Source organism: Syngnathus floridae, chromosome 22 (genome assembly GCF_059516105.1).
Source record: "Syngnathus floridae isolate MCC-2025c chromosome 22, RoL_Sflo_1.0, whole genome shotgun sequence".
Classification (NCBI taxonomy): Eukaryota; Metazoa; Chordata; class Actinopteri; order Syngnathiformes; family Syngnathidae; genus Syngnathus; species Syngnathus floridae.
The window spans coordinates 5,959,604-5,980,724 of NC_142434.1; the positions used below are offsets into that span (position 1 = coordinate 5,959,604).

Below are 21,121 nucleotides of genomic sequence, written 5' to 3' on the forward strand. Positions count from 1 at the left end.
AAATAAAAGGTAAAACATCCATGAGGTAAAAATTATGTAATTAATTAATACAGTAATTAGTAAATAAATAAATAATACATCCATAACAGGCCACTCCATTAGGGAAAAATCATGGTCAAAGCTTAACTGTGCACCACCCGCCCTCACCCCCACCTCCTGATTGGCTGGTTGCTCTATGACGTCACTCAGACACTCCATTAGGTACACACATTTTCAGGTGTACCTAATAAGCGGCTACTTCATTAGGGAATAATCATGGTCAAAGCTTAACAAAGTGAAAAGTGCTCCACCCGCCCTCACCCCCACCTCCTGATTGGCTGATTGATCTGTGACGTCACTCGGACACTCCATTAGGTACACCACCACTTTTAGGTGTACCGAATAACATGCCACTTCATTAGGGAAAAAAATCAGGGTCAAAGGTTAACTGAAAGTGAAAAGTGCCCCACCCGCCCTCACCCCCACCTCCTGATTGGCTGGTTGATCTGTGACGTCACTCGGACACTACATTAAGTACACCACCACTTTTAGGTGTACCTAATAACAGGCCACTTCATTAGGGAATAATCATGGTCAAAGCTGAGCTGAAAGTGAAAAGTGCCCCACCCGCGCTCACCCCCACCTCCTGATTGGCTGTTGGATCTGTGACGTCACTCAGACATGCATTATGCAAAACGACCCCCTCCCCTTACCCCCACTTCCTGATTGGCTGTTTCGTTTGTGACATCGCTCATGGACACTTCAATAGGTACACCACAACCACGAGGTAAAATAAAAAACTAATACAAAATAAAGCATCTATGAGGTTAAATAAATAAATAAATGAATAAACTAATAAATAAATGAATGAGATTAAAAAAAAAGTAAAAGATCTATGAGATAAAAATAAATAAATAAAGCCCCAGGAGGAGAAGGAAAACCCCACAAAAACCCTACTGGGGATACATGAGAAACCTTGATAAAGGACAATTTCGCAATTAATCAGTGCAGAGTGGGACTCGAATGCGAGTCTCCAGAACGCAAGGTAAAAGCTTTAATATCAAGACTAAACCAGTGGTCCGCGGCTCCCTAGTGGTCTGTGGCAGTATTGCAGGGGGTCCGTGAAATTGGAAATGGAAAATATTTTTACAAATAATTTCGATTTAATTTTTTGGACTATTTATTTTCCAGCTAATCTGAGGAATCATTTACCCATCCAAATTATGTCAAATGTAGCTGAGAGTCCCAAAATAGACATACAGATGCAAATAAATAGCCTGTATGTCTATCCTCCTTTGGTGCAAAATAAAATATTCCGCCAAAGCAGTGGTCCCTGAGTTGCTTCTTGGTTATAATGGTGCCTAACCCTTGGACAAAACCAGTTCAGGCGAACTCATTAGAATACTGTTGCTTGTCTGTTTCCTAATTATTTTTAAAAAATCACATTATCAATTATAAATGACATTCTTACTGTTAAGCAAATCTTGTATTTTAGAACTGATATTTCTGTCTCATTTTTATCCTTCAATATTTACATTGTAACGCTGTAATAATGCTTTGTTACACTTTATTTTTTCAATAAAGTTTAAGCAAAAGGTGAAAAAAGTATGACGTTTTAACCGGAAGTAAAATATTTTTTACGTGTGTGCGTGCGTGTGAGGGTGCGCGTGTGTGCCTGTCACCGGAAGTCAATTTAATTTGTGACTACGTGGAAGATTCTGCTAGTATCCCGTCGTCGAACGTCTGCTGCGCGTCAGCCAACTTCGAAACGATGATTAAAAAGTTTGACAAAAAAGACGAAGAGTCTGGTGAGTGTTGATTGATCTTTGTAGTTGTGAGTATGATCGGTAAGTTTTATGACACGGAGGCTAGCGAATGGCATGCTAACCTATTGCTGGCATAGTAGTTTACGATGAACAATCGGGGTGAAATAACGTTACGATGTGAGTAAAAATGACATTTGAGTGTCTTTGTTTGATGCATATGTGATAAATAAATACACGGGTTACTTAATGTATTCTGTAATATACAAATAAGTGATAATTAAATAGTAAGACTGGCTAAAGGTGTAGCTTCGGGGCCAGGATTGCATGTATGTATCAACAATTTATTACCAAAAACTCTTATGTATTGCTTTATTAAATCAGCATTGCTTTTTAAAAGTAGTCCGCTATGTTAGCAATGCTCGTCGGTGACGTTTGTTTTCTTTCAGGAAGTGGCTCAAACCCATTCCAGCATCTGGAGAAGAGCTCCGTGTTGCAAGAGGTACGTTTCCAAATTTGCGTTTATTCGTCATTTAATAATAGAATGATTTTCGTTTCGTCCTCAGGCCCGCATCTTTAACGAGACACCCATCAACCCGCGAAGATGCCTGCACATTCTCACCAAGATTATTTACCTGCTCAACCAGGTAGCATAGAATAGCCCATGTCTTTTTAAATGCAGGAATATTCACCCCCTCTATTTGTTTAGGGGGAACATTTCGGGACCACCGAAGCCACCGAGGCGTTCTTCGCCATGACCAGGCTCTTTCAGTCCAATGACGTAAGCTCAAATAATCAATTTTCAAGTGTTAACTCAAAGTGTGAAAATCTTTTTTGTCCTATTAGCAAACCCTGAGGAGGATGTGCTACTTGACCATCAAGGAGATGGCCAACATCTCTGAGGACGTTATTATTGTCACCAGCAGGTTCATAGAGTTGAACTATTACAGTAAATGACTGTTGAGTTATGTGTTTAGTAAATAACATTGTTGTCATTGTGCAGCCTGACCAAAGACATGACTGGCAAGGATGACGTGTACAGAGGACCGGCGATCAGAGCCCTCTGCAGGATCACTGATGTAAGCTAACCCGAATCTTGGGACAGAATTAAATGAAATAAAATGCTGACCAACCGTGTCCCCTGCATCTCTCAGACTACCATGCTGCAAGCCATCGAAAGATACATGAAGCAGGCCATTGTCGACAAGGTGCCGAGCGTGTCCAGCTCAGCTTTGGTCTCGTCACTGGTGAGACACCGCTTGTCAAAATGTACAATTGCAACGTTATGATTTTAACAGTAAGAATTTGCTTCAGCACATGGTGAAGATGAGCTATGATGTGGTGAAACGTTGGGTAAACGAAGCCCAGGAGGCAGCTTCGAGTGATAACATCATGGTTCAGGTGGGAACATGCTATAGTATCTACCAACTCTTGGTGAACGGTGGTGTGCTTACGTTATACGTTGCGTTGCAGTACCATGCTCTGGGCCTCTTGTACCACCTGAGGAAGAATGACCGGCTGGCCGTCACCAAGATGCTCAACAAGTTCACAAAGTCGGGCCTCAAGTCACCGTTCGCCTACTGTATGCTCATCCGCATCGCCAGCAAACTCCTGGATGAGACGGAAGGAGGGTAAGATGACAGAGGGACACTCACAGCAGCTTTCTGTTGTCACTGCTGATGTCTGTTTATTTTTTTGTGCAGTCACGACAGCCCCTTGTTTGATTTCATTGAGAGCTGCCTGAGGAACAAGAACGAGATGGTTGTGTACGAGGCTGCCTCGGCCATTGTGCACATGCCCAATTGCACAGCCAGGGAGCTGGCCCCAGCCGTGTCTGGTAGGTTACAGCAAACAATATAAAATAGCTGAGGAGTGATTTTGATTTTTTTTTTTTTTCTTTCTGAAGTTCTGCAGCTCTTCTGCAGTTCTCCCAAAGCTGCACTGAGATACGCAGCAGTCAGGACCCTTAACAAGGTACTCCCACCTTCCTATATGCTTCCAACTTGACATGTTGAAGTAACATTTGGGGGGTGGGTTATCCTCCTGTCCACCAGGTTGCGATGAAGCACCCTTCAGCCGTGACAGCGTGCAATTTGGACCTGGAGAACCTTATTACTGATTCCAACCGGAGCATCGCCACACTGGCCATCACCACGCTGCTGAAGACCGGCAGCGAGAGCAGCGTGGACCGTCTCATGAAGCAGATCTCATCTTTCGTCTCGGAGATCTCGGACGAGTTCAAGGTGGTGGTGGTGCAAGCTATCAGTGCTCTGTGTCAGAAGTACCCCAGAAAGCACAGTGTCATGATGAACTTCTTGTCCAACATGCTGAGAGATGATGTAAGCAGCAAAGACTTTTTAATTAAGAAAATAAAAATCACTAGCTTTAAAAAGCACTCATCTTTATTTGAAGGGTGGCTTTGAGTACAAGCGTGCCATTGTGGACTGCATCATCGGCATCATTGAGGAGAACCCAGAGAGCAAAGAGACAGGCCTGGCACATCTGTGCGAGTTCATCGAGGACTGCGAGCACACGGTGCTGGCCACCAAGATCTTGCACCTGCTGGGCAAAGAGGGCCCACGCACCCCGCAGCCGTCCAAATACATCCGCTTCATCTTCAACAGGGTGGTGCTGGAGAGTGAAGCAGTGAGAGCCGGTCAGTCACGTTTTTCAGTGTCCATGTAAAACCACATTTTGTTTTTAAAACTTTTTTCATCCCATCAGCTGCGGTTAGCGCTTTGGCCAAATTCGGAGCTCAGAATGACGATTTGCTGCCAAGTGTCCTGGTTCTAATGCAGAGGTACTTAAGTTTGTTCTTTTTTTTTGTCACCAGATGTAATTTAAATGTCATGTCTGTGCAGGTGCATGATGGACAGCGATGACGAAGTGCGCGACAGGGCCACATTCTACATGAACGTGCTGCAGCAGAAGCAGAAGGCACTTAACGCTGCCTACATTTTCAATGGTGAGATCAGCTCAAATGCTATTGAGCATCAAATATAATCATTTAGCATTTTCAGTTAGGCATGCTTTTGTTAATTTTTTTTATTTTGGAAAAAAGTTGGCATCACTAAAAATATTTATCGAATGAATTTATTGATAGCCACCTTAAGTCCCCCCAGCATTCATCTCATATTGCGTTCAGGCTTGTCAGTGTCTATTCCCGGTTTGGAGAAGTCGCTGCACCAATACACGCTGGATCCTTCGGAGAAGCCGTTCGACATGAAGACGGTTCCTCTAGCTACCACACCTATCACAGAACAGAAAACAGGTCAGTCAGAATTTGAAAGTTTCAGGGTTGGATTAGCGCTTTTAAACGTGTCCTTCCCATTCAGAAATCACTCCAGTGTCGACCAGCAAGCTACCGGAGAAGTTGGCCCCATCACGCCAGGATATTTATCAAGGTAAGCATTTTTCGTCAGGAAGTGTTTTTTTTTTTTTTTTTTTTTACTACTGGAAATTTCTCCACTTTCAGAACAACTGGCAGCCATCCCAGAGTTCCAGGGTCTTGGCCCGCTTTTCAAGTCAGCCGAGCCGGTGCAACTGACTGAAGCAGAGACGGAATATGTGGTGCGCTGCATCAAACACACCTTCTCCAAGCACATGGTCTTCCAGTTCGACTGCACCAACACGCTAAACGACCAACTTCTGCAGAAGGTTCCGGACTACGCAGTTAAGCACAATCCACTTCACTGGCTATCAACTAATAGCGCCAACCGGCATTCCAGGTTCTTGTGCAAATGGAGCCTTCAGAGTCCTACGAGGTGCTTCACTACGTTCCCGCCGCCAGCCTCGCGTACAGCCAGCCAGGCTCCTGCTACACGCTAGTGCGCCTGCCCGATGACGACCCGACAGCAGGTAACATGAACGTTGACGTCAGATTGGCCCGTTCCAGACATTGAGGCATTCAGACAACGACACTCCTTTGCAGTTTCGTGTACGTTCAGCTGCACAATGAAGTACCTGGTCAGAGACTGCGACCCCAACACGGGAGAGCCCGACGACGACGGCTACGATGACGAGTATGTGGTAAGTAGCTGCGTGCCGTCATTGTTTGTCCGCCACTTGTGTTTCATTCCTCTCGCCGGCCGCAGCTGGAGGACCTGGAAGTGACCGTGGCGGACCACATCCAGAAGGTGCTGAAGCCAAACTTCGGAGCAGCCTGGGAAGAAGTGGGAGACGAGTTTGAGAAGGAGGAGACGTTCGCTCTGGCGTCCGTGCGCACGCTCGACGGTAAGCTTGTGAAAACTCGTCGCAATCTTCGAGATGTAGTCTTTAAATTCAATGTGTTGTACTTACAGAGGCGGTGAAGAACATTGTCAACTTCCTGGGCATGCAGCCATGCGAGCGCTCGGACAAAGTACCGGAAAACAAAAATTCGCACGTCCTCTTCCTTGCTGGCGAGTTTCCACTCCCCCCCCCCAAAAAATTCCATTCAATGTATAAAAAGATTAAGACTCACTTTTTTCCTTCTGATTTCACAGGTGTTTTCCGGGGCGGTCACGACACGCTTGTCCGTGCTCGCCTTGCATTGGCAGACGGCGTCACCATGCAGGTGACTGTCCGCAGCGACGAAGAAACAGTCGTTGACGTCATCCTGGCGTCTGTGGGCTGAAGTGCAATCTTTCATCGTTAAATGTAAAATCTGCTACTTAATTAATCTGGAGAAATAAACTGCATCTACGACAAAGCTTCTTTTGTACAAAACTATTTATTTGATCATCAAGCCCTTTGCTCACTCAAGTTCAAAACGAGTGAATAAATTTTAAGTAAGAGGCGAGAAAGCCTATGGGGTCTTCGAACTGTGGGTAATGACCGATGTACTCATTTAACACGGTGACAGTTGACCTTTTCACCAGTTTCCTGTGGAAACAACGCACACACGTCACTTGCATGCTAACAGCAGTGGGAGAGACGAACACTCACTTGTAAAGTTCGATAAACTCTGGATGGGGGTTAACCGGATCCATTGGGCCGTAGATCATGTGCACTGAAAGACGAGGACATTAGAAAGGAGCGTGGACGTGAAAGGACAGAATGTGTGAAATGTCACTTACGTGGCACGGACGTGGACGTGAGCGCGCCGACCCATCGCTCCCTGTGTTTTATTCTCTGATTGATGTACTCTAGAAGACTGACACGCCAACAAAAACAGCTCTTATAAAATATTAACAGTGGAAGCGGATCTTGCAGGTTTGTTTGGCTGATTTTTTTTGTCCTTAATTATGGCAAAAAAATTTGGGGTGTGCTTGGATGGTGACAAACTGAACATTTACACCCACTATCTGGATTATACTGCTCCCTGGTGGACTATATGTGCACAACAATTAATTAAATGTCAACTTTCTTATAAATAAAATGTACTATAGAGTGGTATTAATTTTTCTTACCTGTCCAAAACAAGGTGCCCATCATTGTAGCGAATACTGACCCACATGTTCCACAACTCTGCGTTCGTCGGCTTCGTGTACGGCCCGAAAACCTCCCTCATCCTATTATGTAATCAAAACCAGTAACTTTTTATTGTGCACGACTGGCTATAAAAAGAAAAAAATGCCAACCCATTGTTGAAGACCATATAGTTGCAGATCCTAAGGAGGAAGGGACCCAGGTAGTCGGAGTCCTTGAGAAGCTTCAGAAACAAATAACGGATTTCTGTGAAACATTGCAAATCTCCGTGGTGTCAAAGAAAGGCAGGCGGTTGGACTGACCCTCTGCATCAGGCGAGGATAGTTGACTTCCGGGAACAAGCCTGTGGGGAGCACGAGTCAGTCACAGTGTCTCTGAAAATACAGGAACATACCGCAAACACACTAACCTCCATTTGAGAGACAAAGACTTTTGATGTTCAGGTGACCTGTACGGTTCTGATCCCGCCTATGCAGACAAGAAAACACTCGCTGTAAAAAGTAACAATATTTCTTTTTTTTATACAACTATAGAAAATAAGCATAAAGTCTACCTGTAAACCAGCTCTAGCGCCACCGTGTCACCGTAGTCATGAGCCACCAGGTTGATGCGCTGGTTGGCCAAACCCAACTCTACCACCAGCGCTTCCACCACGCTGGCCTGCTCAAAGATAGAGTAGTTGTGTGGTATCTGAGTACCACAGCAACAGGAAAGCCAATAAATTAAATTCAGTTTTTATTGATTTGATAGATTCACGCACAGGACACCCACTGGCTTGTCGCTTAAGCCGAAGCCCAAGAAGTCCAGTGCTATGACCCGTTTGAAGTGTTGGGTGAGCTGATGCCAAATCTGTTTAAGGATGGAGAGAGAGCAGACTCACAAAACTAAATCTAACAAATTATAAATGAATATTCAAATAAGAAGTCGCGATAGAATGTGTCGCTCGGACCTTGCTCCAATCATAGCTCGAGGCGGGATAGCCGTGGAGGAGAAGAACGATGTCGGTATTTCCCAAGGTGCCGGGAGTGTCTGATGGGACATGACACGTTACACATACTGACTGCGATATCAGCGCAAAAGAATTAGCGATAGCTTGAAATATTTGATCCTTCTAAAATATAAGTGAAATAAGACGAAATGATGAACACCTATGTAGAAGATCTTGTTCCCCCTGAAGGTGAAGGTTTTCCCGGCGTGTTGCCACCTGCGTATGGCGAACGACAGCTTAGGCGGCGGCATGTGGACGTAAACTGCCATCAGCGGAATGCACAGCAAGCCAACTTGGACCCACCACTCTCTCATCGTGGACTGCTTAGCTCATGTCAATAAAGCAAAAATAGAACATTGACATGTCATTTTCACACATTTTCTTTCACTTTGTTTGGACACTTAATGCTACATTAGCATTAGTTAGCACTAGCGAGCGATGGTAAAACATTTATAGTGCTACAACTAACAACACGTTAAAATATACGCACCCGGAAAGAATAGACGTGGTCCTACCTTGGGGAGATATTGACACATGAAGCGTTTACAAGGTTTTTAAATCCTCAGTCCCTAAATAACACTCACGTGAAGACATTCAGTTAGTGATTAGCGTCCATAGCAGCAAAGATTAAGAAGACGACAGAGAGCTCACTCTCGTTCATACTACATAATGACTACGTAATTTCACAATTTATCAACTTGTGTCCATAAAGTGTTGGACTTATAATCATCCAAGTTATGTATTTTATAATGGAATCTATTAGTGTTGACCTCTATTTTGATTTTAAGTTGTATAATTGTTACTTAGTTAGTGCAGCGAGAGTACGTATGCGTCATTAGACGATCTGCGTTGTCCACGAGAACAGAGTAAGGATGAGTCTTTACTACCTTCTAGTGGCCAAATAGTGTAAATACAAGTAATTGTACTGTATTAATAATGTGCAGTAGTTTGGTTGAATTGAAAACCCATATTCATCCATTTTCTAATTTACTATAATCACTATAATAATTGGTCATATTTACATGAGCACCATTACTGTTTTTTCTGGACCACACCATCTCAATTGTTTACATTCATTCCTTATTTTTCTATTTGCTTAGACTATATTTATATATATTTTGGAGTTATGCTTGTTTTCCAACTTTGCACAACAATAATAATAAAGGCTATTGTATGATAGTTTATTGTAATAAATGAATCAAATTTTAAATTTAAATTCTTAAGTTGAAACAACTGAGTCAAACCGAGCATATGTGTGACTATTACCTTTGACCTTTGATTCCTTGCTAATCTTATCTGCAATAAAATAAATAAGGCCACGTTAAACATTTCAGGGATTGAATGTAACTAATTGCCACATATCCTCTTTAGAACATTTATAAAAAAAGGAACACTACTGCAAAAATAATCAGGGCCGCTGCACATAGGCTAAATACATTATTTATTTTTAAAAACCATACACATTACTCGACAAGTTTCAAATGTAAATCCAATCACGATATCCATTTAAAATGCTCAAGATAAACAGACATGAAGTACTTTTATTTCCAAATGTTAAAAGATAAAAAAATAATAATCCATAAAACAGATGGGAAACAAAAAAACATTCATTCCTGCGTTTTACAGGAAGAAGCGACAGAGCAAACTCCTGGTATGGATTCCGCTTTTTGTATTTTCAAGGTCTTCCTAGCTGCTATTTTGTCATATCTGTAAAACCAAACAAGGACAACAGGCCAGCTCCCTCTCAATGTTTATTCCACACGCCTATGGGGGAGGGTAGGGGGGGGAGGGGGCTGCAGGTAAACCATGCAGCCACCAAACCAAACAAAACAAAAATACAAAAACAAACAAAAAGAGGTCTGTTCTCTCTCTCTCCCTCAAACCTATTTGCACCCTGAGATGAATGTTCCAGAACAACACACATTTGCGTGGCCTCCCCGCAGTGTCAAATCCTCTGCAAGCTGTCTTGTGAGCATGATGAAAGCTCAATAAATCAGTTTATCGTCATAAAAATACAAAGGTACATTTGTTGTTGTCTGTATCAAAACTCCTGCTAGGAAATAAAGTACCCTGTGCAGATAGATACCAGTGTATGCCTCATCTTTATTCTTTAAAAAAAAAAAAAAAAGAAAAGAAAAGAGATATCCTTTTTAGTGTTTCCAGTAAATCAGGTGTCCAAAAATGGTTCCACTGTGTGTAAGGTGGGGAAGAAAGCGGAACATTTTAAATCTGTGAAGGGGGCTGAGAAACACTAAAAATGTAAAGTACACAGATTCCAAGAACGAAAAACGACTGTAGGGTGGGGTCTATATTTAGCAAGCATCCGCAGGGTTGATCAAGCTTGAACGTTGACTCGAGCCAAGGCACATTCGCTGGCTAATTTTGTCTCAATTGAACTCAAGTTGTGTTCTTGTTCCTTTTGCGCCAGTAAAAAGTGCGTCACCTTGTTCTGAATATGTTTGGGAAGAGGCCACGCTTGCTAAATACGAGCTCCCTTTTTTATGGTGAAAAGCTTTCAACATGTGGAAATCTTGGAACACAAGCTAACAGATGAAAAATGAGGATTTTTTTTTCTCCTGGAAGGTTTTGTGCACGTGGGAACTATAGAGTAAATATTTATAGCAATTTTCCAAAACACGTCATCAGGGGGCCGTGCCGGGCCGACCTCCTTCTCTATACAAGACTTGTTTATTGGTTTGGCTAGAAGTTTCTATGTTTATCTACAAATATATAACAAATAAAACTTGCAGGCAAAAATACTTAAGTTTCAATAGAAACACCCTTTTTTTCCTGAAAATACAGCAGTATCTGAAATAATCTTCTCAGTTCTTTTTAAAATCTGTCCCCCCTTTTTCTGCAACATATATCAGGAAGCTCTTTTGCCTACAAACAGGGGAAAAAAAAGTATCTACAGACTTTGTAAACAGACCTGCTTTTTTTCCCCCTCCATAAACATAAATAAGTCAAAATATTAACAGCCAAATGGAGCAGAAATTAGTTTTTTTTTTTCTGTGTGTGTATGTGTGTGTGTGTGTGAAAGAGGGCCGAAGAGCTAAATATACAACACCATCGAGATTAAAGAGAAGCGGAAAGGTTCTGTCGTTGTCAAGCTGTGAGGATCTCCTCCTCGTATCTCAAATCATATTAATAAGAGTAGAATAAGAAAAAAAAAAAAACAGGTCACTTTCAATCAAGAGTTTATGATCACACCTTTGTCTCGACAGACAAATCAAAAGTGTGTGTGTGTGTGGGGGGGGGGGGGGGGGGTGTTGGGGGGGTAGCGGGAAGGCAGCAGAGTCCTGGCATGGTTTAAGAAGAAGAAGCAAAGAAGAAGTATCCACACAAGCCGTTACATTCCTCCCAATGTTTGTCCAGCCCCGCCCAGCACAGCCCCCCAACCCCCACCCCCCCGGTGTAGAAAAGTGGTAAGGTGCCTTTTGGGGAGGTGGGCGTGCTTTGCGATCAAAGAGAGGTCTCCAGGCTGTGTAAGGGGCTGCCCGGCACGAGGGTCTCGCCCGCTTTGGTGGCCTCCGGGAGGAGGTGGTTGCTGCTCTCCACAGCGTTATTGTTCTGGTTGGGGGAGGCGGGGCTGAGGGTGGGGCTGCCGGAAGGCGGGGCGGCGCTGGCCGGCGAGGGCGGCGCGGGCGAAGCGTTGCGGGGGCTGGCCGAGTTGCGCTTGGTGGGCGCGTCGTCCTCGGCGTCCGTGTCGTCTATGAGGGGGATGTGCGGCTCAGAGTCCTCTATCCGAAATTCCGGGTGGGTCATGAAGTTGTGGATGGAGGACCGCGACTCGGGCTTCTCCAGGCCCTCATAGAGGGAGATGGAGCTGCGGAATGCATTCACCACGCGGATCTGCAGGCAGTGAAGGGGGGGACAAAGTTAGACCACAGGCGCGGTTGGTATGCCGTCGGAAGCCGAGCCACATGTTATAGGGTCAAAACGAAGTGGGTTTTTATTTAGTGGTCTCAACACAAGAACACTGTCAGTGAAACACGTGCAAGTCGTTCTGACACCTCACATACGGGCCTCCAGCAGCGTTCCAATTCAAATCACGCTTTCTCTGCTTCTCCAATCTCAGCCTCATCTCAAAATGGAGGCTTTGGCGGGAGGGTGGGCAGGCGCCCGTGTGTCGGAGCGCTTTTGGACGGGATGAGTCGGTGCGCAAAGTGAGTGGGCGGGCAAACCCAAAACGAGCGTGTTGAGTGAGTGCAAGGACGCTCTGGAGAGGCCCACTTCTGATTTATTCATCAAAATGCAAAAAAAAAATAAAAAAAGACAAAGGAGAACCAAGAGTAGAAAAGGTCAAAGGGCTGAAGGGGCATGCTTAGAGGAGACAGGAAGGAGAGGAGATAAGACAGAAGAAAGGACCGAGGACAGAGAGGAGGAGAAAAGACAGAAGACCAAAGACAGACAAAAAGAGAGAAAGATGGACTAGAAACAGGAGCGAGCGGGCCATGACTTGAGACAAATGAGTCAGTCGTATGTTTTTTTTTTTTTTGGGCGTCCAAACAACCAAAACCAATAATAAAAAAAACAAACAAAAGCTGCTGCAGCCAAGCACGTCCACAAGCGGGTTGGCTCATGAGACAAAAAAAAAAAAAAAAAGGCACACGAGAGCTGAGAGCGAGCCCATGCAGAGCGTGTGCTACCTTGTGCTCTAACGGCAGTAAACCTTTGAGTATAGCCCATGACACATTTCACAGAATCGAAAGAAAAACACGCAGGGGCGGGTCAGTGGGATGCCGACCGACACACACGCACACGAAGGACGAGGCGGACTCGCCTTGCACCTTTTGGAAGCACCTGGAATGAAAGGTTATTGAGCACAGCTCTTCCACCTGTAGGGGAAAATTTAACAGTTGACATTCACCCCCTTTACGTCCCATCGGGATTGGCCACGCCGTTCTTTAAGGTGTCCATGGGCGTATACTCAAAACATTTACCCAGCGAGGGACAAGGGCGCTGGCGACACGGACTGACTGAGGTAGGCACGACCTCAATCCAGAAGACGCCGCTGAGAAAATGCACAGTTACATATTTCCCTCGTTATTCATCACAGCCCCCCCATCGAAAAAAACATTCCAAGCAGAAGCCGAACAGAAGGCGACGTGATGACACAGAGAAAGAAAACACAGCTCCACGCCAGAAGCCACCTGGTCACATGGTACATAGATAGAAACAGCATCATGTGGCATCCAAGCTTGATGAGAGATGCGGGTGCCTTTTTAGTCAATAGGAAGACAGTTGAGGAAAGAGAAAGAAGAGCGAGAGAAAGAGGAGGAGGGGGGAAGTTAGAAGCCAACACGTCTCATGCACGGGAGGAGAACACGCACTCACACCCCACAGCGGCAGAAGCGGAGTTGGTGGCAGCGGCGGCGCTGTTGTTGTTGTTGTTGTTGGCGGGAGTGGTAGTAGGAGGAGAAGTAGTGGAGGAGGAGGAGGTAAAGGCTACATGTGTAGGGCTAGAAACATTGGTTACATCGTGCTGCTGCTGGCTGGAGTTGGAGGCCTGACGCCTCAGAGCCCCCTGAAAGGAAGTTCCGCTCTGGAACGCACTCACTACATCCATCTGCAAAGAACCACACAGCGTGACAGCAGAAAACCCACAAGGACAAAAAGAGAGAGAGAGAGGAAGAGGAAAGGTGAAATAAGAGCAATCATCATCCTGGCCACAGAAGGGACCAGTGGAATATCACTTGGGGGATTTGATTTGTTAAAAAAGAAGGAGAAACAGGAAGGGGGGGTAGTTGGGCTTTTAAAAGGCACTGATCCGTTTTTTGACCAATCGGCTGCTTTCCATCCTCATCTTTCGTAAAAAGCAATACAGTGAGCCTCCAACTGTTCACCGTTTGAAATTTGCTGGAACACTCCAATGTTAGGGGGTGGGTGGACTGTGTTTAGAGCAAAGTAGCGCTTTGTCGCCTTCAAGAACGATGCAATTCTCTTATCCCAGGGGAATAGCGAGCGGTTCACTGTACATTCGCTAACAGTGCCACTGCAACAGCAATGGAGAGTTAAAAGGCTTTTATGGCTTTGGATTCCATTGTGAGTGGTGTCGGGTGGGCGGGATTCAGTCACCCCTCCCCTCCCTACTTTGAATCATTACCTGAGTCTGGATGCGATTGAGGCCGCGGAACCAAAGGATCTGGCCGCGACGGAGCTCCCGCTCGGCGTGATCGATCTCGTCCATGTCGTCTAGCTCCTCCAGCTCCTCGTCAGGGATCTCCTCCTTCTGGGTGCCGTGGCCCGCCGTTTTCAGGAACTTTAAGCGGCTCGTGGGAATCGACGAGATGACCTGGGAAAGGAAAAAAAAAATGGACACAGGATTATTAAACTGTAGTATGCCTGCAGAAGGCGCCCCAGTTATTCTACAAGTGAAATAAATTGTCAAAATGTAAAGAAAATAAATGTACTAGAAATAAATGTACTAGTGCGCTACACTCATCCCGCCACAGACAGGCAGTATTGAGTTGCAAATCACAGTCTTACCTGTCCCCACAGCAGTGAGCCGAAACCCAAGAAAGTGCACCAGAGCCACTGGTCGATGGTGAGAGCCACGCAGCTGAACGGCTTCCCTCCAAACTGCACGATGACAATCTGGACAGACGAGAAATAGGACATTAGAGGTGAGAACGAACGCCTTTGATGGAGCGCGCTGCAGTCAAGAGAGAATTCGCCGGTACCTGGATGATGAAGGTACCGAAGACAATGCTGCAGAAAATGAGGTTGTTGAAGATGCCATCAAAGACGTTGCGTTCGCCGTGGATCTTGCGGGCGTTGATCTCATTGAACAGCTGCATCAGGACGAAGGTGTTGAAGACGATGGTGTAGTGTTCCGACGGCGGCGCCCGAAGCGGCGCCTTCCTGCCACTGTCGATGTCGAACAAGGTCTCTCCTGCGGCGGTAACGGAACGTCAAGCAAGAACGACTCCAGCTGGTCAAACTCAAATATTTGCTTACCGGCGAAGAGCAGCGTGAAGATGATGACCAGCTGGTACACGCCCTGGCCCAGGATGTTCTTCATCATGGTGCGAGAGATGAGCGGCTTGTTGCGGCCGTATGGTTTCCGGAGTAGCAGGGCTTCCGTAGGCGGCTCGGTGGCCAGCGCCAGCGAGGCGAAAGTGTCCATGATCAGGTTGACCCACAACATCTGCACCGCCTTCAGTGGAGAGTCCTGCAAATCACCACAGCTGGTTTGAAAACATGTCGTATGTGATGTGCAAAGAAAGGGGCGTGGCCTAATAAATGAGTTGGAATTGGCCAACATGTCATTTTCAATCCCCCCCCCAAATAAACAGTTTTTAAAGAAGCAGTCTGTGCCAAGGCTATCATAGTTAACGAACTGAAAAACGGTTTTAAAAAAAACAATAAACTAAAAGAAAATTTTACATTTATAAAAGCCAATTATGATTATAGAAAAAACATCCTTCTGTTTTCTTTGTTATTTAATTCAATACATGACTTTTGAAGTCGATTTTAAATGTATTTACTTTGCTCTTACTGTATGGCCCTATTCAGAAAAGGGAAAGTTTAGCAGTCATTTTAATTTATTACACTATACTTTTTGTGACCTTTTTTCCGCCATGTTAGACTTGACAACTACTCTATATGTTAACAACAACAACAAAAAACTAAAACCAACACTTAAACTAATAAACTAAAACAAAGCAAAAAAAAAAGTCAGTTCTTAAAATCAATTCGACCTGGATTTGGGTGCAAAATAAATGTGAGAACATCTTGAGTGAAGTAGAAACCGTATCCAGGAAAGCTAACCTGTGTGATGCAGGCGCCCGTGAACGCCACGATGACAGCCACCACGTTAACGGTCAGTTGAAATTGCAAGAACTTGGAAATGCTGTCGTAAACGTTGCGCCCCCACATGACCGCCTTGACGATGCTGGAAAAGTTGTCGTCCGTCAGGATGATATCGGACGCTTCCTTGGCCACGTCAGTGCCGGCGATACCCTGCAGGAGGAGAGGGCCGATTCGTGACGCCGTCGCTGGTTATTCCCACGCGGCGTGTGTTGACTCACCATGGCGAAGCCGACGTCGGCTTTCTTCAAGGCGGGACCGTCGTTGGTGCCGTCACCCGTGACGGCCACGACTTGCCTCTGCTCAATCACGGTGCTGTCGATAATACCTAAAAGCAGTTCAAAGACGTGAGCTGAAAGCAAAAGCGGTAACTCTCCCACAAAGAAACCCACCTTTGACTAAAGTGTGCTTGTCGGTCGGGGAAGAGCGAGCCAGCACTCGGAGTTTGGGCCAGATTTTGTCAATCCGCTCCTGCTCGATCTACAAATACGACAAGAATCAGCAAAATAAAATTCCGGAAGCGTCTGAGGGATGTGAAGCGTGTATGTTGCTGTCCCACCCACCTCGCCCTTTTCATTGCGTATCCGTCGGTTGAACTCTTTGCCCTCCAAGCAGATGAAGTCGTCTCCGGGCTGCAGGATGCCGCACTTGCTGGCGATGGCGCGCGCCGTGTTGATGTTGTCGCCCGTCACCATCCGCACCGTGATGCCGGCGCGCTGGCACTTTCTGATGGCGTCTGGGACCTGATTCAAAAAAATAATTAACTCATTAAATAACCATGAAAACACATGCTTTGATTTTCCTGTACTTGACTCAAAAACACAACATTTTATTTATTTTAAAATAACTGCAGAAAAATCATGAACATGAATTAATGAGAATTTGGTTGCAGTTTTGTTAGAAAACTGACAGGAAAATTAAAAAAAATTCCAAATACAAAGCAAATGCTTTATTTTGATTCAACACAAAGATAATAGGACGAGTTTAATGAAGGACTACAGAAATCAGATAACTGTTGAGAAACTGTTGACAATTTTTCAATTATTAAAAACAATTGACTAATTTGACAATCGATTAGTTCTCGATAAATCAATGGAAAATTACTGGAGACATATAATTGTAAAGCAACAGAACCTTTACTGAGTACAATTTTTTGGTTACTTCTCCCATCTTTGCTAGCCCGACTCCACATTACCTCAGGCCTCACGGGGTCTTCGATGCCCACCACGCAGATGCAAGTGAGCCCCGAGAGGATGTCGGTCTCGTTGTCCCAGTCGGGCTCTCCGTCCTTCACGGCGAAATCTCGGTACGCAAGGCAGATGGTCCGCAGTCCTTCGGAGGCCATGGGCTCGATCACTTTCTTCACCATGTCGTCTCGATCTCGCGGGCGAAACACCTTGGACTCGCCGGACGCCGTCAGGATTTTATAGCACCTGAGCGTGGCGAGCACGAAGATTAGACAAACGCCTCGGAAAAGTGAACACAAAATAGTGTTTTGAATGCAGAGCCGCACGAGCGTGACGTCACACTAAGCCCTCTGTGGGTTCAAAAGAAGCCCAATTGGTTAAGAGGCTTACGGAGTTGTTACCGGCTCATTTTCTCAGCGCCTGTTTATAAATCGCAAAGTAAGGGATGCACTTGAACTTCTTAGCTGCTTTAAGACGCGTTGAATATCGCTCACGGGAGCGAGCGGACCAGAACTGACGCAACTGCTCGTACTTTTTGAGGAGGATTTCCGAGGCGCCCTTGCTGAACATCCGGTAGCTGCCGTCGGCCATCTTCAGCACGGTGCTCATGGATTTGCGCACTGAGTTGAAGGTGTACACCTTGTACAGCTTCTCCTCTGGGATCTCGTTGCGAATGGTCTGGTAGTCACGCTTGAGGTCGGTGGAAAAACCCAGCAAGGCACATTCGGTTTTGTTCCCCACTTGCCGAGGCAGGCCGCCTTCTTTCTCCGGAGGCTACGAAGGAAGGCGTGAAGACGGTGAGCGAGTTTGATTGAGCTAAATTGACTCTAAATTAAAAAAACACTATACCATGATCTTGGTCGTGTAAGCGCAGTTGACGGCTATCCCCAGAATGAGGAAATCCAAAACGGAGGCCGGGATGCTCTCCGGTTCCGGCACGTGCTTATAGTGTTTCTCAGCTACGTAGGCCTGCACCACCGTCATGCGGTTCATGGTGAGTGTCCCCGTCTTGTCTGAGCAGATGGCCGTGGCGTTCCCCATTGTCTCGCAGGCATCCAGGTGACGCACCAGGTTGTTGTCTTTCATCATTTTCTGTCAACGGGACGACAGTCAACAGCTACAGACAGCTTCAAAGTAGCACGTCTTAACACCCTGGCTAGCTACGTTTAATAGGCTAAAGCTAAAGCTGGTGGCGAGGTTAAGAGACTTTTACCTTGACGGAGTACGCCAGGGAGATGGTGACGGCGAGCGGGAGGCCTTCGGGGACGGCCACTACCAGCACAGTGACGCCGATGATAAAGAATTTGACAAAGAACTGGATGTAGATGGGCGTGCAGGCCTTGACCCAGGGGAGGTTTTGGATCCAAAAGGTGTCGACCACAAAGAGCACCACCAGGATGATGACGGTGATGGCCGACATCACCAATCCTGACAGGAAGCAGAGATATTTTTTTTCTTGACCCTTTATTTCAGTTCCCCACCATGTTTGTGTCACGTGCATGCACTTGTGGCTGACAATGAGGTGCTCTAAAGCTAATTGCACTGGATGAATGCTGATTCGAAGGAAGGCGCTCAAATTGTGAGGGAGTTGGCGATTGATACCAGGATTCAATGTGTGCTGTTTTAGCCACGCCCCCAAATATAAAGAAACAGAAATGGGCCTTTATCTCCACAATGTTTTCAGCAAAAAAAAACAAAAAAACCTCTCACCCGCTTTGCCGATCTGTACGGCGAGTTTGGTCAGCTTGCCCTGGAGGACAGACTTCTCTTTTTTAGGCAGAGTGGATTTCTTCTTCTCTTCTGCATCGGCTCCCTCATCACTGTTCAGGGGCTGCATTTCCATGGCGGCGCCATCCTGCGCTTTTGCTGCAAAACCGGAGAAACCATTTGATGTCACGAAACGATTGGAGTCGTACGTCTCAACACGTCTCCGTATTCACAGCCTGCCTTCCGTCGCAGGCACAACAGACGGGAATCCCAAAGACACGCGAGCACATCAAATATGATGGAGTAAAATCATTCAGTGTGTGGATCGGTATTGTGTGCGACGGGGGGGGGGATGGGGGGGGGGGGGCCTACTGCAGCTGCCGCAGACTGTGCTCGGTTCTGGACTTACATTGCCGGAGTAATCTCAGTCTAAAGGATTACGGCTGATTCCTGGCAGACAGAGGGAATCCGTGCGCCGGGGACCATCGGCGGGATTGTGTTTACAGACCCCGGCGCCGCTCATCGGCATCCCAGCAGAACCGCCAAGATCGGGCTGGCCGGCTCGGGCCACGCAACCTCATTATTAGTATACAAATTGGACGCGGGTTCTACTCGGAATGGGACAAGCGTGGGAGTCGCAAGGTGGGGGCCGCAGGGAGCGACAGCGGAGGGGGAAAGCAGATGTTCCGTCCCCGGAATTGTTGCCGAGCTTTAATCTCTTTGCCACTAATCGCTGTAACTGGATTGGGTAGCACCTGCTGCCCAAAGTGCAACGTGCCAGGAGAGGAAAGGGAGGATGCCAAATGGGGTCGCGGCGAAATGCAAAAATCACTCGTGGGGGTAAAAAAGGAAGAAAAACAAAAACAAATCACAGCAGCCAAATTACACACTGCCGTTAAATAGAAGGCTGGCCGTCGGCTAATAAATGTGGACGCTACGATTACACACACTTTAATGGGACCACCTGCGCTTTACTCGCTATGGCCGTTCACGCCAGATTTAAAAGGCTGCAACTCGTTCCGCTGCATTCCACATCCTTGAAAATCAACGACATACAACACGACCTTTTTCCCTGAGGGTTCAACTTTAAGTCGTCACGAGTAGTTAGACACTCAAACTTGAATCATTTGGTTTATTTTTTGCTTCTTGTTTTAGAAAGCAGATTAAAGAGAGACAATTATTACTATATAATAGACATATATTATATAATATGATAGACAAATATTATTATATATATTATAATATATATGTATTATATATTATACATCATTATATATATCTGCAACTGCTACTTAAAACATTCGAAATCAGCTTACACTGCTTTCAAGGTCGACTCGCCATAAAAAAAAAAAAGCAGGTGGCCGGTTGAGTGTGCGTGTGCTCACGTTGCTCTAAATAGCAACTCACCTTTCTTCCGGTTTTCAATGGAGCCGTCCTGCTTTTTGTCTGCAAAACATAACACGGGGAATCGGTTAAGCGGTGCATGGAAATGACCCAACCGGAAAAAAAAAAACGGGCAATGAGGTCACGCACTTTTCTTCTGCTTCTTTTTGTCCTCTTTTTCCTTCTTTTCGTCGTCATCCTCGTCGTCGTCATCCTCGTCCTCGGCAGCGCCGAGCAACGTGAAAATAATTCCAGTTTGAGAGTTGACGCCCACCGCCGTGACCACCATTTTCCCAGAGCCCTCCATCACGTGGGTGCCTATTGGGGCGACGAGGCAGAGGAGCAAAGATGCCCACGTCAGTTTCCCAAGACGTGCGCACCAAAATACAACCCTCGCTAGATTTATTTGCCACATGAGCGGAACACTTGACGCACTTCCCTTGTGGAAAAGGCTGGATTTGAAAAATCTAAGCAATATTCTACAAACTGTAACTGTCTGATGACTCACTTAGGCGAATTAAAAATATCACAAGAACCTCCTTGTGGGCTTCGTCAAGCAAGATGAAAAGTGTTACCTGATAACAGCATTAAATCTTTATCATGTGTCTTCTTGACATGGTCCGACTCGCCCGTGAGCGAGCTCTCGTCGATCTTCAAGTCATTGCCTTGGATGAGGACACCATCGGCGGGCAAAAGGTCCCCTGCAAAACCGCACAGAGAGTTCAAAGGTCAGCATTTCAGTACATGAATGCAGATTGCAGTTGGGCACATTCAAAAGGAGCAGCGGAGAAGAAAAAAAAAAAAAGACGAGTCAGTGTTTCACAACACTGAAGATAAAAATTTCAGTTGCCAGAACTCATAATTGTTTAACTCGTGCAAGCGGTGAAGTTAAA

The 21,121-nt window shown here is 45.7% G+C and overlaps 3 protein-coding genes across 13 annotated transcripts in view; 1 reads left to right on the top strand and 2 right to left on the bottom strand.

The window, feature by feature from the left end:
* Positions 1 to 1,620: 1,620 nt before the first annotated feature.
* On the top strand, positions 1,621 to 6,432 carry copg2 (COPI coat complex subunit gamma 2). Of its 2 annotated transcripts, none has more exons than XM_088367012.1 (23): positions 1,621 to 1,787; positions 2,192 to 2,244; positions 2,309 to 2,389; positions 2,452 to 2,523; positions 2,589 to 2,668; positions 2,746 to 2,821; positions 2,897 to 2,989; positions 3,057 to 3,143; positions 3,216 to 3,373; positions 3,446 to 3,579; positions 3,649 to 3,716; positions 3,797 to 4,081; positions 4,155 to 4,398; positions 4,467 to 4,542; positions 4,604 to 4,707; positions 4,888 to 5,013; positions 5,078 to 5,146; positions 5,218 to 5,399; positions 5,471 to 5,600; positions 5,674 to 5,771; positions 5,837 to 5,975; positions 6,044 to 6,142; positions 6,227 to 6,432. In XM_088367012.1, the coding sequence occupies exons 1-23, from the start codon at positions 1,751 to 1,753 to the stop codon at positions 6,355 to 6,357; spliced, it is 2,622 nt and encodes an 873-aa protein (XP_088223138.1). In that variant the 5' UTR covers positions 1,621 to 1,750; the 3' UTR covers positions 6,358 to 6,432. The 2 variants fall into 2 exon arrangements, with proteins under 2 accessions (XP_088223138.1, XP_088223139.1); XM_088367013.1 differs by lacking the exon at positions 1,621 to 1,787 and adding an exon at positions 1,828 to 1,922.
* A 2-nt stretch (positions 6,433 to 6,434) lies between these two features.
* Positions 6,435 to 8,798, bottom strand: mest (mesoderm specific transcript). Of its 5 annotated transcripts, none has more exons than XM_088367015.1 (12): positions 8,655 to 8,798; positions 8,300 to 8,462; positions 8,101 to 8,180; positions 7,923 to 8,000; positions 7,705 to 7,841; positions 7,561 to 7,619; positions 7,454 to 7,494; positions 7,304 to 7,374; positions 7,133 to 7,234; positions 6,800 to 6,876; positions 6,669 to 6,732; positions 6,435 to 6,605 (listed from the first exon to the last, which is right to left on the bottom strand). In XM_088367015.1, the coding sequence occupies exons 1-12, from the start codon at positions 8,673 to 8,675 to the stop codon at positions 6,488 to 6,490; spliced, it is 1,011 nt and encodes a 336-aa protein (XP_088223141.1). In that variant the 5' UTR covers positions 8,676 to 8,798; the 3' UTR covers positions 6,435 to 6,487. The 5 variants fall into 5 exon arrangements, with proteins under 5 accessions (XP_088223141.1, XP_088223145.1, XP_088223144.1 ...); XM_088367019.1 differs by having other exon boundaries at positions 8,300 to 8,459; positions 8,630 to 8,786; XM_088367018.1 differs by having other exon boundaries at positions 8,630 to 8,774.
* A 765-nt stretch (positions 8,799 to 9,563) lies between these two features.
* The window catches only part of atp2b1a (ATPase plasma membrane Ca2+ transporting 1a), a 29,119-nt gene continuing 17,561 nt past the window's right edge, over positions 9,564 to 21,121 (bottom strand). For 4 of the 6 annotated variants that reach the window (XM_088367502.1, XM_088367503.1, XM_088367501.1 and 1 more), the window contains exons 5-22: positions 20,804 to 20,929; positions 20,379 to 20,546; positions 20,253 to 20,291; positions 18,849 to 19,004; positions 18,352 to 18,566; positions 17,988 to 18,230; positions 17,671 to 17,912; positions 17,147 to 17,384; positions 16,515 to 16,694; positions 16,344 to 16,431; positions 16,173 to 16,279; positions 15,913 to 16,104; positions 15,100 to 15,313; positions 14,823 to 15,034; positions 14,629 to 14,736; positions 14,246 to 14,434; positions 13,619 to 13,708; positions 9,564 to 11,991 (exon numbers count right to left, since the gene is read on the bottom strand). In XM_088367502.1, the coding sequence (XP_088223628.1) occupies positions 11,602 to 11,991; positions 13,619 to 13,708; positions 14,246 to 14,434; positions 14,629 to 14,736; positions 14,823 to 15,034; positions 15,100 to 15,313; positions 15,913 to 16,104; positions 16,173 to 16,279; positions 16,344 to 16,431; positions 16,515 to 16,694; positions 17,147 to 17,384; positions 17,671 to 17,912; positions 17,988 to 18,230; positions 18,352 to 18,566; positions 18,849 to 19,004; positions 20,253 to 20,291; positions 20,379 to 20,546; positions 20,804 to 20,929 (3,197 nt within the window). In that variant the 3' untranslated portion in view covers positions 9,564 to 11,601. Of the gene's footprint in view, positions 11,992 to 13,476; positions 13,709 to 14,245; positions 14,435 to 14,628; positions 14,737 to 14,822; positions 15,035 to 15,099; positions 15,314 to 15,912; positions 16,105 to 16,172; positions 16,280 to 16,343; positions 16,432 to 16,514; positions 16,695 to 17,146; positions 17,385 to 17,670; positions 17,913 to 17,987; positions 18,231 to 18,351; positions 18,567 to 18,848; positions 19,005 to 20,252; positions 20,292 to 20,378; positions 20,547 to 20,803; positions 20,930 to 21,121 lie in introns of all 6 variants that reach the window. The other 2 variants (XM_088367506.1, XM_088367505.1) reach the window with 2 other exon arrangements.

What these genes read in the sequence shown, in the direction of transcription:
- copg2 (XM_088367012.1), top strand. Translation starts at nt 1,751, where the DNA reads ATGATTAAAAAGTTTGACAAAAAAGACGAAGAGTCTG. An exon ending in CTGGATGAGACGGAAGGAGG is followed by an intron (nt 3,374 to 3,445) that starts GTAAGATGACAG and finishes TTTTTTGTGCAG; the next exon opens with TCACGACAGCCCCTTGTTTG. An exon ending in ACGCCAGGATATTTATCAAG is followed by an intron (nt 5,147 to 5,217) that starts GTAAGCATTTTT and finishes CTCCACTTTCAG; the next exon opens with AACAACTGGCAGCCATCCCA.
- mest (XM_088367014.1), bottom strand. Translation starts at nt 8,675, where the DNA reads ATGTGTCAATATCTCCCCAAGGTAGGACCACGTCTATTCTTTCCGG. An exon ending in CGAGCTATGATTGGAGCAAG is followed by an intron (nt 8,001 to 8,100) that starts GTCCGAGCGACA and finishes ATCCTTAAACAG; the next exon opens with ATTTGGCATCAGCTCACCCA. An exon ending in TCGGCTTAAGCGACAAGCCA is followed by an intron (nt 7,842 to 7,922) that starts GTGGGTGTCCTG and finishes TGTGGTACTCAG; the next exon opens with ATACCACACAACTACTCTAT.